General features: G+C 37.4%; 2 protein-coding genes across 2 annotated transcripts in view; both read left to right on the forward strand.

The window, feature by feature from the left end:
- The window catches only part of Smp_176060 (ubiquitin ligase E3 alpha-related), a gene marked incomplete at both ends in the record, with an annotated part of 75,075 nt that overhangs the window by 52,810 nt on the left and 8,014 nt on the right, over positions 1-14,251 (forward strand). The window contains 4 exons of the mRNA XM_018791679.1: positions 129-278; positions 375-501; positions 1,729-2,391; positions 12,838-13,206. Coding sequence (XP_018645194.1) covers positions 129-278; positions 375-501; positions 1,729-2,391; positions 12,838-13,206 — 1,309 coding nt within the window. The remainder of the gene's footprint in view (positions 1-128; positions 279-374; positions 502-1,728; positions 2,392-12,837; positions 13,207-14,251) is intronic.
- Positions 7,366-8,022, forward strand: Smp_114210 (hypothetical protein; the record flags this gene model as incomplete). Its single annotated transcript, XM_018791680.1, has 1 exon — positions 7,366-8,022. The coding sequence occupies one exon, from the start codon at positions 7,366-7,368 to the stop codon at positions 8,020-8,022; it is 657 nt and encodes a 218-aa protein (XP_018645195.1).

The following is a 14,251-nucleotide window of genomic DNA, read 5'->3' on the forward strand; positions in this document are numbered from 1 at the left end:
CTTTATGCGGGCTTGAGACCGGCAATAACTTTAGAGAAGCTTCAGGTGGAGGTATATTACTCACTTGAGTGTTGTATGCTTTGATTAGATTTCTTTTTATTTATTTATTTTTTTTGGTCTTTTCTTAGCAGTCGTAATTCATCAATGGTGGTATTTGAATTTCGTTGTCCATTATGTAAATGTATATCTACATTGGATTTACCAATGTTAGGTCCGATTTATTTAGATCTTCCTATTGAATGGTTACAATCAAGACTGTTATCTTCAAATGATGAACAGTCAAATCAATCCCGACCTGTCACTTCTGTTACTAACACTACTACTACTACTAACAACAACAACAATAATAATAATAATAATTTTCAACCAATAAGTTCTTGGTTACGTAATCTTTCACGTTGGTTAGATATGTCGTCAGATATAAATGATTTTATTTTGGGTCCATTATTCCCATCTACTATAACTGAACATACATCAATTGCTGATCGTTTACAAAATACGGTATGTTTCATCATAAATTCAACTAATAAGTTTGTAAAATCTATGTTTAGTTTTTATTTTCTGTCAGTTTAATGTTTTCTGTAGTAGAAGATTTGCCTTTGATGATGACAATGATAATGTTTATTTCGACGATATCAACTCAATACTGTTTTATGCATCTAATGACGCTTCTGGGATGCTAGGTTAATGAACCCGTGGTACTAACTTTCTCCGTGAAAACCCATGGAATTCTCCTGCATTTGAACTTTAAACAGAAATTTTCGGATAGATTCTGTAAAAAGAAGGCACAATTCCAAGTTTAGTTTAGGTATGGAACATCAATCATATTTACAAGCTGATGTGTGACTTTGATATTTTAAAAGCTCCTGGAAACAAGCTGAAATCAATAAGTATCCAATCAGGATATAACACAGTCCCTTGTTTACCCGTAAGTTCTCTGGAAAGTCTCTACTAAATGGTATTATATATCTAGAACAATTTAGAATTCTTGGCACTCAATATTCCAATATGTTACTTTTAGTTTTCTCATATCACAAAAGTCAATGAATAAGTGCATACATACGTGCATAAATAATAACTGCTTTAACAATATAAATTTTTTATTAGATCACCTTTTACAATCTTTTCGTCATATAGTAGATATTCTAGGTACAGTGATGTAGGACTTTTTTTGTTTTTACCCGTATCCATGATTTCTACTGTATCTGCATCTCGGTCTGATGTAAATAAAGAGGTTGATAGGTATCTAATAAAATTACACATCCTAGGGATTTGCACTATTTCAAGTGCATATCCATAATCACATAATGACAGCTAAAGTTCCATAACAATCCCTACTGTCACTGGTGCTCCCTGATAGATTCGATCCCGTATCACTCAGCTTCACAGTCAGAGACGTTACCACTGAGCTATTCGGGCTGCAACCGACCTCCTGTAGGACTGAGATGTAATCACAATTGATTGATCACTGGGTGTTGATCAATGTCATGCGTGTCAAGTTCTTGCTGACGAGTGCCAAGTAGCACGAAACCGGGGTCCAGGAAATCCCTAATATATCTTTTTAGGACAATCATCGAAATGGTGTGGTTGTTTTCGGACGTTCCTGCATAATTTTTAAATGCAAAGGCAAATATTTGACAAATAATAGAATAATCATAAGTACTTATCTATATTTTGTATGCTTTTTCAAAGAAAACTGACTTCTATTTCTTTTTCTCTCTAATTCAGTCAACTACTGTAGATTCATCATTAGAAGACTATACATTTTGGAATTTTGGCAATATTATCTCATCAGATGCAAGTGTAAATTACTCTGGTCCTTCTACTTCTTCTCTATCAACATCATCATCGTCATCATTATCAGTTGATATGGATGTTGATAATAATCCACCAAGTGCAAAACTTCTGGCATTCAGTGAAAACTATGAACTTGCTTCAAAACTAATTAATTCGATTGTGAAACGAATAAAGTATAGTTTAATCGTCCAAGATAATGAAATTGATAATTATAATAATGAAATGGGCAATAATAAGAAAAATTCAAAAGTCTCTGCGAAAAATACTGATTGTGGAGTTAGCGGTAGTAGTAGTAGCAGTAGTTTAAATCCTTTAAGTCGACAATTTTGGACATCTAGACGCTTTTCCAGACGTTCTGTTTCAGATAATGACAATACCACGATGAATTCATCTAACTCCAGAAGCAGTAATAATGATAATGCTAAAGTTAGTGGAAACACTTTAAGGAATCTTTTACCACCACAATCTTCATCTCTTCTAGTCTCCACGAATTTATTTACGTTAGTTCAACGATTAGCTAGTTTATGTCAACCGAAATCACTGGATACACTTGTACAACGTCCAAGTGGTCGACGTGCTGCTACTACTGCTGAGGTAGTTGGTAAGTTCACTAACGATATTACACTTCTATAATTGAAAAGCACCTGAAAAATTAGATGATCATGGTGATTTGACCGATAGCTTCACTTCTTGATTTTGTTCTAGCCAAAACCTAATCGATAAAAAGTCAATCACTGCTTAAGATTGGACAAATAAGATATCAATGACTACTGTTCCGTTTATGTATTCCTTTACTAGACTATGAATCATATCAATGTACATGTTTATGCATTCTGATTTCAACCATACACATATATTATCAGGACGGCTGGTGAAATTGAAATAGATGACGAGTTGTTTGAACCTGTAACCTTATGATTGACGCGTAAAATCCACCTAGCCTTATGCTACTATTATTCATTAGGCTACATATACTTAAATTGACTTTAGATGACTAATTTTTTCATCTTGTCACGTAACGTAGTTAAATTGAATTTAATGGGGAAGAGGCGTAATCTCTAATTTACATATGATAGGCATATTGCCCACCAAAAGTATCCTATGTTACTTACCCATTAGTCATTTAGAGATTATGTCGAGTGTTATGAGCGGTTTATAGGTAGTTGTCACTTCATGGTTGTTCATATCGTGGAAAGATATTTATTCCTAAGAATAATAAAGAAGAAAGTGGATTAGTAGTAATCTTAGCGACCTGGAAGCGTGACCCTAGAGCTCAAGGTAAAACTACTTAAGCCCAATTACCCACAACTTATTTGCGAGTGGCTGTTAATGTGTTCGCTCTATGCTTATAAAGCCTTACTGTCGACGACCAAAGTCCGAGAAGTAGGGTGTGCTATGTTGTTTTTAGAAGCGACTTTTTCCAACTCATTCCTTCCTTTGAGGGAATGCAGCATAGCTGTTTATCATTTCTCTCTTTACACTGCAGTACAACTTAGCTCTCAGACTTTAAATTACTGCTTTTAGTTTACATTGTTCTCCAACCGACTTGTTTGGTTGAGTCCAAAGTAACTTGCACTTCAATCACCATAGGTCTATTGTGTCGATGTAATAGGGAGGGTTGACCGTTAAGTGAAGGTAGCGGCTACAGTTGGGATCTTAGTATCACTTTTTCAATTATTTTAAATCTTTTATGATTTCGTCCTAACTGAAATAATGGACATTCAAATAGAGCGGGCAGTAAATAAATATAATATAGAAAAGCAATTATGTTCATTGTACGTTAGTGGGGATATTGAATGGTCCACAATGTTCTATTCTGTCAATTACTTGCATTATAAAGGAATCCTAATCATTTGTAAATTTAGTGATATTATTACTCATATCAATTTAGGTAGTTAACTATGCAATCAATTTTCTTATAAACATATCATTTTTTCATAAGCATGGTAAGCAAAGATGGATAATGGCTAGAAGTGGAATCCAGGACGCGCGTTTCGTCGTGTTTGGGACTCGTCAGCCGGATGTACCTGCATCTCAGAGTTGATGTTCACTCTGGGACTTGAACCCAGTTGAAGAGTCCCAAATAGGACGAAACGCGTGTCCTGGATTCCACTGCTATCCACTATCCATCTTTGCTTACCATGCTTATGAATTTAAGCTATATCGAGGCAATACGCACAGTATGCACATGTGCCAATTGGAGGCTGACCAGTTGAGCCCTAAAACATCAATGAGAAGATTCAAACAAAACAATACTAAGTGAATATCATGTTTTCCTCTTATAACTAATACTATTTTTGACCTATTAGACAATATTCGAATCGATAAAATAACATTTGTCATTCAATAGTTTAGTTAGTATAGTCGATTGTTAGAGTGAAGAGTTTTGTTAATCAAAGCATTTGAAAATATACTACAGTAACAGCTTCAAACTCCGCCTGTAGCTCTTCTAAAGTTACTGCCGGTCCCAAGCCCAGGTAAATGAGGAGGGTTAGGCATGAGGTTGACAACTCCATCCCGTAGAAAAAATCTTGCTAAAAAACGCCAACCAGATTAAACAAATTAATCCATTTAAACTCTGTCCTGAGAGTTGAAGGAAGAATTATGATGCTTCATGATGAAAGCCGAGATTCTTCGGAAGTCACGCGGCCGATGCACATTCTAACAACCAGAGCAACACTCTTTATAGGTACATGGAATGTCTGGACAATGTGGGAGACAGGGAGGACCAGTCAAATAACAACGGAAATGAGGAGATACAAATTGGCAGTATTCGGAATCAGCGGGACCCATTGAACCCAAGCTGAACAACAAAGGCGAGATACGAGAGAGCTGCTTCTGTACTCTGGTCACGAAGAGGAAAATGCTCCACACACTCAGGGAGTTGCTCTAATGCTGTCCATAGAAGCACGAAATGCAGTTGTAGGATAGGGATCTCACGGATCCAGAATCATCACTGCATCATTCAAAACAAAGGAGTAGAGAATCATAATGAATGTTATCCAATGTTGTGCACCCACCAATGATAGCATCAACGACGAGAGAGAAATGAAAATGGGGAGAGATTTGCAAATCTATGTGCATTCAACAAATTGGTTATATGTGGCACGATATTTCCACACAAACGCATATACAAAGCTACATGGATCACTTCGGACCACACCACAGAGAATCAGATAGATCATATTTGTATCAACGAAAAATTCTGAAGGGCTATTGAGGATGTGAGAACCAGAAGAGAACTTGACATAGCTTCAGATCATCACCTACTGGTTGTCAAAATGGAACTGAGGCTAACGAATTTCTGGACAACTGCATAAAACAGCATTACAAAGGTTCAATACAACCTTCCTTCGAGATACTAACAAACTCAACGAATTTAAGTTAACTCTCAACAACAGGTTCCGAGCTTTACAGGATCTACTGAAAGAACAAGAAATTACGATGGAGGACAACTGGAAATGGATCAAAAAAGCACTACCCTCAACGTGTTAGGAGGTTCTGGGTCGCAAGAAACATCATCATAAGGAATAGATATCTATGGGAACCGTGGACAAGTTTGAAGGAAGGAAAAACAAGAAGACAGCAAGTAACAACAGTCGAACACGAGCAGAGAAAATCAAGGCGCCAGTAGAGTACGCAGAAGCAAACAAGGAAGTGAGGAAGAGGAATAAAGCCGACAAGCAGAAATACATGGAAGAGCTAGCAACGATGACGGAAATAGCTGCACGAGAAGGGAATATGAAACAACTATATGGTACAACAAAGAGACTAGCAGGGAGATATAGTAAACCGGAAAGACCAGTCAAGGGCAAAGAAGGGAAGACAATCACGGAGATTCAAGAACAGAGGAAAAGATGGGCAGAATACTTCGAGGAACTGCTGAATAGACCAGCTCCATTGAATCCACCGGAAATCGAAGCATCACACACTGACCTTCCTATAGCTGTCACTCCACCAACGATCGATGAAATTAAGATGGTCATCTGACAAATCAAAAATGGGAAAGCAAGAAGACCTTACAATTTACTAGCTGAAGCACCGAAGTCAGACATTGAAGTAACTGCAAACATGTTCCATCTTCTATTCAAGAATATTTGGGAGGAAGAACAAGTGCCACTGACGGACTGGAAAGAAAGATACCTCATCAGTATACCAAAGAAGGGAGATCTGAGCAAATGTGAGAACTACAGAGGCACCACACTACTATCAGTACCATGAATTGTTTTCAACAGAATGTTACTGTATCGGATGAAAGACGCAGTAGATGCCCAACTTAGAGATCATTAGACTGGATTCTCTAAGGATCGTTTGTGCACAGATCAAATTGCGACACTACGGACCATCGTGGAACAATCAGTTGAGTGGAACTCGTCACTATACATCAACTCTATCGACTATGAGAAGGCGTTTGACAGTGTAGACAGTAGAACATTATTGTAACTTCTCCCCCTTCCTATTTCTTCTGGTGATTGACTGGATTATGAAGACCTCGACATCTGAGGGAAAATATGGAATACAATGGACATTTCAAAACCAATTAGACGATTTGGACTTCACAGATGACCTAGCCATCCTATCCCATGCACACGAACAAATGCAGATGAAGACAGCAAATGTAGCAGCAGCCTCTTCATCAATAGGCCTCAACATACACAAAGGAAATAGCAAGATTCTCAAATACAACACGGAGAACACCAGCCCAATCACACTTGATGGAGAAACTTTGGAAGATGTGGAAACATTCACGTACCTGGGAGGCATCATTGATGAACAAGGAGGAGAACTACTACATCCATCATCAAGAAGGTACAAATATTTGTAAACACTTGTCTACACAAGATATTCAACATTCACTGGCTTGATACTATTAGCAACAGCGTTTTATGGGCGAGAACAAACCAGCTTCCATCTGAAGAGGAAATTAGGAAAAGACATTGGAAGTGGATCGGACATACATTATGATAATCACCAAACTGCATCACGAGACAAGCGCTTACTACCTGAAATCGTAAAGGGAAGTGGAAAAGAGGAAAGCCAAAGAACACATTTCACCGGGAAAAAGAAGGAGATATGAAAAGGATGAATGTTACTTAGAAAGAACTGGAAAGGATTGCCCAAGACAGTGTTGGATGGAGAATGCTGGTGGGCGGTCTATGTTCCTCCATTAGGGGTAACAGGCATAAGTAAGTAAGTGAATACTTTTTTCTGGTTAGCGTTTTTTTTCCGAGTTAGTTCTCTACGGGATAGGGTCGCTAACACTATGCTTAACCCTCCTCCTTTATCCGAGCTTGGCATCGGCAGTAGCCCACGGAGAGGCTACAGTCAGAGTTAGGTAAGTGTGTAACAGCTTCAAACTCTACTTCCCATGTAAACTCCTTTTCACCAGTTGAATAGTCACTAGTAGCAATTAGACAAAAGTATGTGACCCAAATGTGAGTACATGACATCCGACCTCATAAGTCATTATGTTTATAAAATAAACTCAAATATATAACCATAAATTTTTGTCTATTACATAGTCATTTTGTTTATAAGTTATTTATATTGTTTTCTATTGTATTATCAATGTTTCTAGTTAATAATGGACCAACAATTATTCCTCTACCAAATGAAATTAATGAAGAAGACGATGATCAAGTTGTAGCGTTTGTTGTCGCAGATACAGAAATTCAAGTCAATTTATATCCAACTGACAATGATACACCTACAGTGCCTGGTTCAAATATTCAAATGTTGGTTACACAAACAGAATATAATCCAACCACTACTCCTACTGCTGTTAATAGTAGTTCAGCAATATCAACTACATCTAATCATTCTCCTGTCAGACAGCTATCACAAACTGTTCCATTTGATGCCAATTTAAGTCTTTCCGAAGCGATTGAACGTTTTCATTTAGATTTTATGAGTTTCTACGAACGTTTACGTACACTTGGCTCATCTATACCACATACTACAACTATTATATCATATCCAGTAACACCAACAGTAGGAATATCAAACTCTACAAAACCTCAAATATCTGATCGTGTCACCAAAACTACAGAAGATATTAATCATAAAATTATTGTTAATTCTCATAATTCTGCTAAACATTATCTGGAACGTGTTGCACAACGCGCTCGTAATGTAATTTGGTCAGCTGCTTGTGAATGGAGATCATTAAGACATAGTGTGGCGTATACATTGATTGGTTCCGAACGTGTAAGTAATCTTGTATAGTGTATTCTCTACACATAATTTTTTACTATCACTGATATTGTCACCGCTACTACTAATACTATTTCTTTTACCGTAGTATTCGTCTAGATGTGTTGATTGATGTCTACATTACTTATAACTGACTGATATTCTCTGTGTACAAATTCCTATTTATAGTTCTATTATCCTAATTTGTTCATTCTTCTTCTTGTTCAAATGTTTTGTTCATTAATGATATACCTAGTAGATTTTTATTTAATCGGTTGTTAGGTTTGGTGTTTGTAGGCTGCTGTTAGTCTCACCCAATTTCTCAGATTGAAATAGGTTACACGGTGTATGAACCTGATATCTACATAGAGAATAAAGTTCGAAGAGTAATGAATACTATTGTGGTAAAGATTCGGAAGCTTTTTTTGTGAAAAATCAGTGTATTTTTGACAAAGAAACTGATTTTCCATAATTTCATTTAATCTGTTCCTAAACAGAGCCCATGAATCTTTTTTTCTCTCTGTGACCTGGAACTTGAGATGGCATACTTCCTGATGCACTGGTTGTACCAATAGTCATAAACTGATGCCGTATCCTAGCAGTTTATTATGTCCGGCTTTAGACCACCTCGTTGTTTTTTCTGGTGTTGGTCGCCACGACGTTTTCACATATTCGACGTGACTAATTCTTGATTTTCATATCTCTAATTTTTCTAGACCTTAAGGTTACATGGTTGTAACGAGCATTTCTTTAATGGTGGCTTAGCAGAACGACGAATTCATGGACTTGGACATTTGTTAAGAGCTTCATTCACAGCACATTCTCGTCATGCTGTTGTTTCACGTGGTTGTTCATTTTCATGCAATGCAAGTGATTGTAAGACTTCAGGACATCGATATTGTTGGTCACAATTAAAAACTCACCCTATTCATTGGTGGTGGTGGTCTTATTGTGTTCCATTTGATGTTGTACCAAAATCACAACTAAAAGATAGTAAGTGGGTTTATATTTTTTTAACTGATAGATTCGATGTAGAACAATTATATTAGACGTTGGGTATCATTAACCTCTGACATAAGTAAATAGACGAGAAATGTATCGGTATGGAGAAATGAAGAGACTGAATTTGCCTCCTCATTAATACCTAGTTAGAGGATTTTTTCAAATTGAAGTGAATGTAAACGTTTTGAAATTGAACTGTTCATAGTGCTAAACATAGTTTTTCTTATCTTTAACTGTTATTATTAAGGAATTAGCCTCTTCGTTTACTCAGTATTGTATATCACTCCATTGGATACGAATTAAAAGCTAAGATATTGACCAGGTTGTTCAGTTTTCTATCCGTAAGCTTCACGTCAGTCAGTAACTCGACACTGGATAAAGTCTAGATCAGAGAAAGTTGTCACACTTTGTATCAGTCAACGAAAGGTTACTTGAGTCAATGTCATTTTTTGATTTTATTTATTTGATTCACACACATCCTGGTACAACTGGACACCTAAGACAAACATAAAATAAAGGGATGACATTACGAAAAATATAAAGGATCAGAGAGAATGTAGTCAAATAGTAATTTAGCAAAAATAGTTTGCAATAGGCAATACTGTTGAGTTGAAAATACAATTATGAAAGACTTCTAGTTAAGGGAATTTCTTTCATTTTCGCTTAAAAGGAATGTGTAAGTAACGACAACTGCAGGATCACCACTGACTTTTTTTGAGCCATGTCTGATAACATCTCAAACCATTACGTTGCACTATCTCTAGGACTCTGACCAAAAACATAGATAGATGCTGCTCTTATACAGCTGTCTTTTATACCTCGGCACCATTTCATGAACAGACTAACTCTCAACTTGGAGAGACCAGTATTTGGAATTATAAAGCCAAGATCCTCTCGTCGACGCGTTGTAGACTCGACTTTTTGCAGCCAGACCAACATAATGACGACATCAAATACAACCGAAATCGGCATATTACCTCTCTGGCTTTGTATAGATTGATCTCACCAGTCACAACACCACTACTAACACTCACACAACTACCCAGATACACGACCTTCTCGATTTGAACATCAAGAAGCTCGCTCGCCAATATTTTCGTCAATACTACTGGACGATAACATTAGAATTAATAGCTTGGTTGTTAAAACAGTCCGTTTTCAGTTTTCTTTTCATTTCTTTTCAAACAACTGACTTGGCTTCTACAACAAAACTGTGGCTCGAATTTGAACTTCTAGTAGTAGTAAATGCAATACATATTACATTATACATGGTTCTTCTCTTGAAGAAATTTTACTATAACATCTTATTTTGTCTGTTTGAAAACATTTTAGTTCCAAAGGGTTGTCGTTTCAATAATCCACCAACTATATTAGACGTTGCTGAATCAGCTGTATGTGTTGCAGCAACAGAAGATGCTCGTTTCCTGTGGCGTTTATTACTTCCACCATTGGAAAATTACACTATTGTTAATCCTGGCATATCAACGGATTCTTCACAACAGCAACAACAAATAAATCAACATGATTCAATGTCTCCTCTGTCTAAAATGCATTGTTCTTCACATTCTATAACTATGAACAGTCAGCCTTCTACTAGTCTTCTTTGGGATGTAAGTTCCTCACTTCTAAACTTAAACTTTTTGTATCACCACATCCTTAACATCATCGTTCGTTTAGGCAAGATTTTCATTTTTTTGTTTTGAATTTATTAAGTATTCGTTTAACACTACTTTTGTTCCCATCCACGTGCTTATGCTTTTTTTGACTTTTGATACCGCCTTGTGTTGTATTGATGAGAACAGTTTCATAGACATAAGGTTAATTTTTGTGTGGTATTTTTCACAAATCGATTCCTTGGGGTTTCGTGCGTGCGCACTACAGAGAGGTTCTATACTTGGACAAAACAGTTATCATTGCTTCTTGTTTTCTATCGGCATCTCAGCTGAGATAGGTCTGTGATGATTATAAATTTATATTACTATTTCATTCACCGTTACCATGCTTACTTCACCAATGATTTTTGTAATTACTATCGATTCCACCTTTTTTTCTACTTTAACTATGACAATTTGTGCAGGCTTGTTTTAGTCGGTTACTTTATGCTCTCCCTCTCTCTCTCTCTAGTATTCTATCCCTCTGTGAATTAAACACTTCATCAATAGACTAGATTACTTTTTTCGCATGCTCCGTAAGAAACCATAATTGGTTTATAAAATCAATGCATGTATGGAAGACTTCAGAACATACGTGAAATAAAAGTGAAGAGAATTTAGTAAAGGGATTTTTCTTTTCGATGAAATTATTTATATAAGCCAGACATAGTTCGATGGATATATAACTCTATAGAAACATAGCAAAGGTTTCATCACAAAATGATACGAGATTTCAATTATCAAAAGATCGCATAACGATCAGGGGTTTGGAGAAGAATAGAGTTCGCTAAGATTCGAAATTTTCCACAGCGTTTTCGTGTTTTTCATTTCATTAATATACATTTTTTCTTGAGTCGTATCTGCGAAACAGAAGACGAATTTACTGCATAGCAGTGTGAACCTTCCTAATATGTGAGTGTGAAACGTGGCCACTAAGAATAAAAGATATCCGTTGATTAATAGCATTCGACCATAGGTGTCTTCGAAGCGCTGGTCACGTACTTTGGGACCACGGAATAGGCAAGGCCTCGGTTAGAAATGGAGTACTCGGTAAAGTTGACAAGTCGATTGATGAGGTGGTAAATCTTCATTAAGTGAAGTGGTTGGGACATTTGTTACATATGCCGACCCACGAAGCTCGACCGACTTGCATGGCATGATAGAAATGTTTTACAGCTAATAAAGCCCCCAAATGCCCTGGTACAGCCGAGAGTGGGGAGAGTTCACTCTCCCTCTCGAAATGCTCTCACATGGCCACGCGAATATATAGCCTCTGAAAGGAAAGTCCTACTCACTGCCTCCTCGTGTCGGGGGGTATTGTTTACGAAATTGAGAGGACGAAAAGCAAATGTCCGGCGCTTTAACCGGGTTGGTGGACACGGAAAGTTCACCTAGGGGAGTTGGAAAACCCTGATTCCATACCAATGGTGCACATGGGCTCCAGTATCCTGAGGGAACAAATGGCATATGAATCAATCGTTGGTCACCGGCTACCATGGGACTGCATCTCCTTACGATTCTCCACTGCCTTGTGGATTAGACCTTTAGGTCGAAGTCTCCGAGTGTGGCCTCCTAAGAAAACCATCTGTTTCAGTCTGGGCACCTGGGCAGTATCACACCCGTCACGCAAATCGAATGAGATTTGTGTGGCGCATATGTATCTGGTGCTTCCTTGTACCAATATTTATGTGTTTAAATAAATAAAAATAAATAAGTACTCAGAGTTCGGGGGTGAACGAGTGGATCGTCACATGTCAGCTATGCATAAGTGTTTGATTCGACCTCCCCTCAATCCAGTCCCTTTGATTGTATAGATTATTTTGAATGAAAATTCCTTTAAAGCAACTTGTTCAGAGATGATCAAATTCTCCTGTATTGAACTCTTGATTATTTTGCATTCTCTTTTTAAAAGCCACTCCGGGTAGTATTTTGAGATGCTTTTAGAAAGTGATCGCTTTGTGTGGCAAGTAAGTTTATAGATATGCATTGATGAGGCGAAAGCGGATGTTTATCCTTAACTGATCCGTAAATAGTATGTCGGCTTGTGAAGGGATTATGAAGCTTTACAGAAATATCAAAATCAATTCACTGTACCACTCAAAGTATTCGTCTTTGTTGTACTGTTTTGTTTTATACAAAAATTATCCAAAAAATTCAAATGTATGGAATATTTTCTGTTGTTTTTTTTCCCTAGGTGGATATCACTTCATTGTTTATCAGCCTCTTACATTTACGTCCAGGTCTTGAAGAATTCAATGTTCACGATTGTCAGTGTACACGTTTAGCCAGTGAAGCTGATGCTGATATCACATTTGAATCTGGTGCAGCTTCATTGGGTGCTCATTTATTGGCTTGTGATGAAGGAAGAATACGTCAACCAATTGGTGATAGTCATGAATCACATTTATTACGTTTATGTTATACAGCATTACTAGTACAAACATTATTAGCATGGAATCCTAATATGGATTGTTTAAATTATCTAAAAAAGCATAAACTTATACCGGATTCATGTACATGGAATGATGCTTATACAAAATCGGCTCATTGGAATATACCTCAGGTTAGTGAATAATTATAGTCACTAGTATTATTATTGAAGTGGTCTTGAGTGCTGTTAGAGGTATGAGGGCAGTTATCACTTCCCGGTTGCCCACACCGTGGAAGGGTTCTTCTAGAGGTACCTGAAAAAGAAATTGGATTAGAAGTGGCCTTAATGACCTGAGAGCGTGATCGCAGTGCCAAAGGGACAACTGCTTGAGGTCGGTCACACACGACCTTTTTGTGGGTAGTTTTTGTGTTAGCTCCGTTCTTTAAAGGACCTTACCGTCGGAGACGGAAATCCGTGGGATAAGGCGAGGTGTGCATTTTTAGGGTCAACCTTTTCTAACCCCATCCCTCCTTGTGGGAAGGCAGCATCGCTGTTATACTGGTTGTCTGAAGGAAACACCTTACTGTCGTCACACCTCTGTACAGTCAGTAGTACGACTTCACCTTCGGACATTGGGTTTGCTGCTTTTAGTCTTACCGCTCTTCAACCGACCTGTCTGGCATGGTAGGACCTGGAGGAACGATTGTTCTAGCCAGTATAGCTCGATTGGTTCATCATGATAGGCTAGCTCGACCACCACTTCAAGGTAGCAGAAACGGTCGGGCTAACGAGGTATGTCAACTTGGACCGATGCATATGTGTGCCTAGTCCTACGTTGTAGCTGACTGAGTATTATTATTTCCAATTTTCTCATAAATTAAATAAAATTTTATTGTACGCTAATTATATGTGCCTTGGGATACTGGTCGGGTGCTCAAATCGAGGTACGTTGTTTTCTTAAGTGATGAAACTCCAACCCTTTGATGTAAAGGAGTAAATCTTCAAGGTAGCAGAACGAAATCGGGCTATTCATTATCATACTAACCAGTAACCAAAGTAGGTTTATGTGTCATTTATTCTCTCTGGATGTGAAATCATCGTTTTCCAATTCTTCTAGTTGAATCTTTTGTCTGTACAAACCTGATTTAGTTGGCAGGTTTTTGCTTCTTCCTTCGTCTATATTGTAAATACATCATTAAAATGAGTAAGTAGGACTTTTCTGAGTGAGAGCAAAAAA

The sequence above is a fragment of the Schistosoma mansoni genome, assembly GCF_000237925.1.
Source record: "Schistosoma mansoni, WGS project CABG00000000 data, chromosome 1 unplaced supercontig 0135, strain Puerto Rico, whole genome shotgun sequence".
Classification (NCBI taxonomy): Eukaryota; Metazoa; Platyhelminthes; class Trematoda; order Strigeidida; family Schistosomatidae; genus Schistosoma; species Schistosoma mansoni.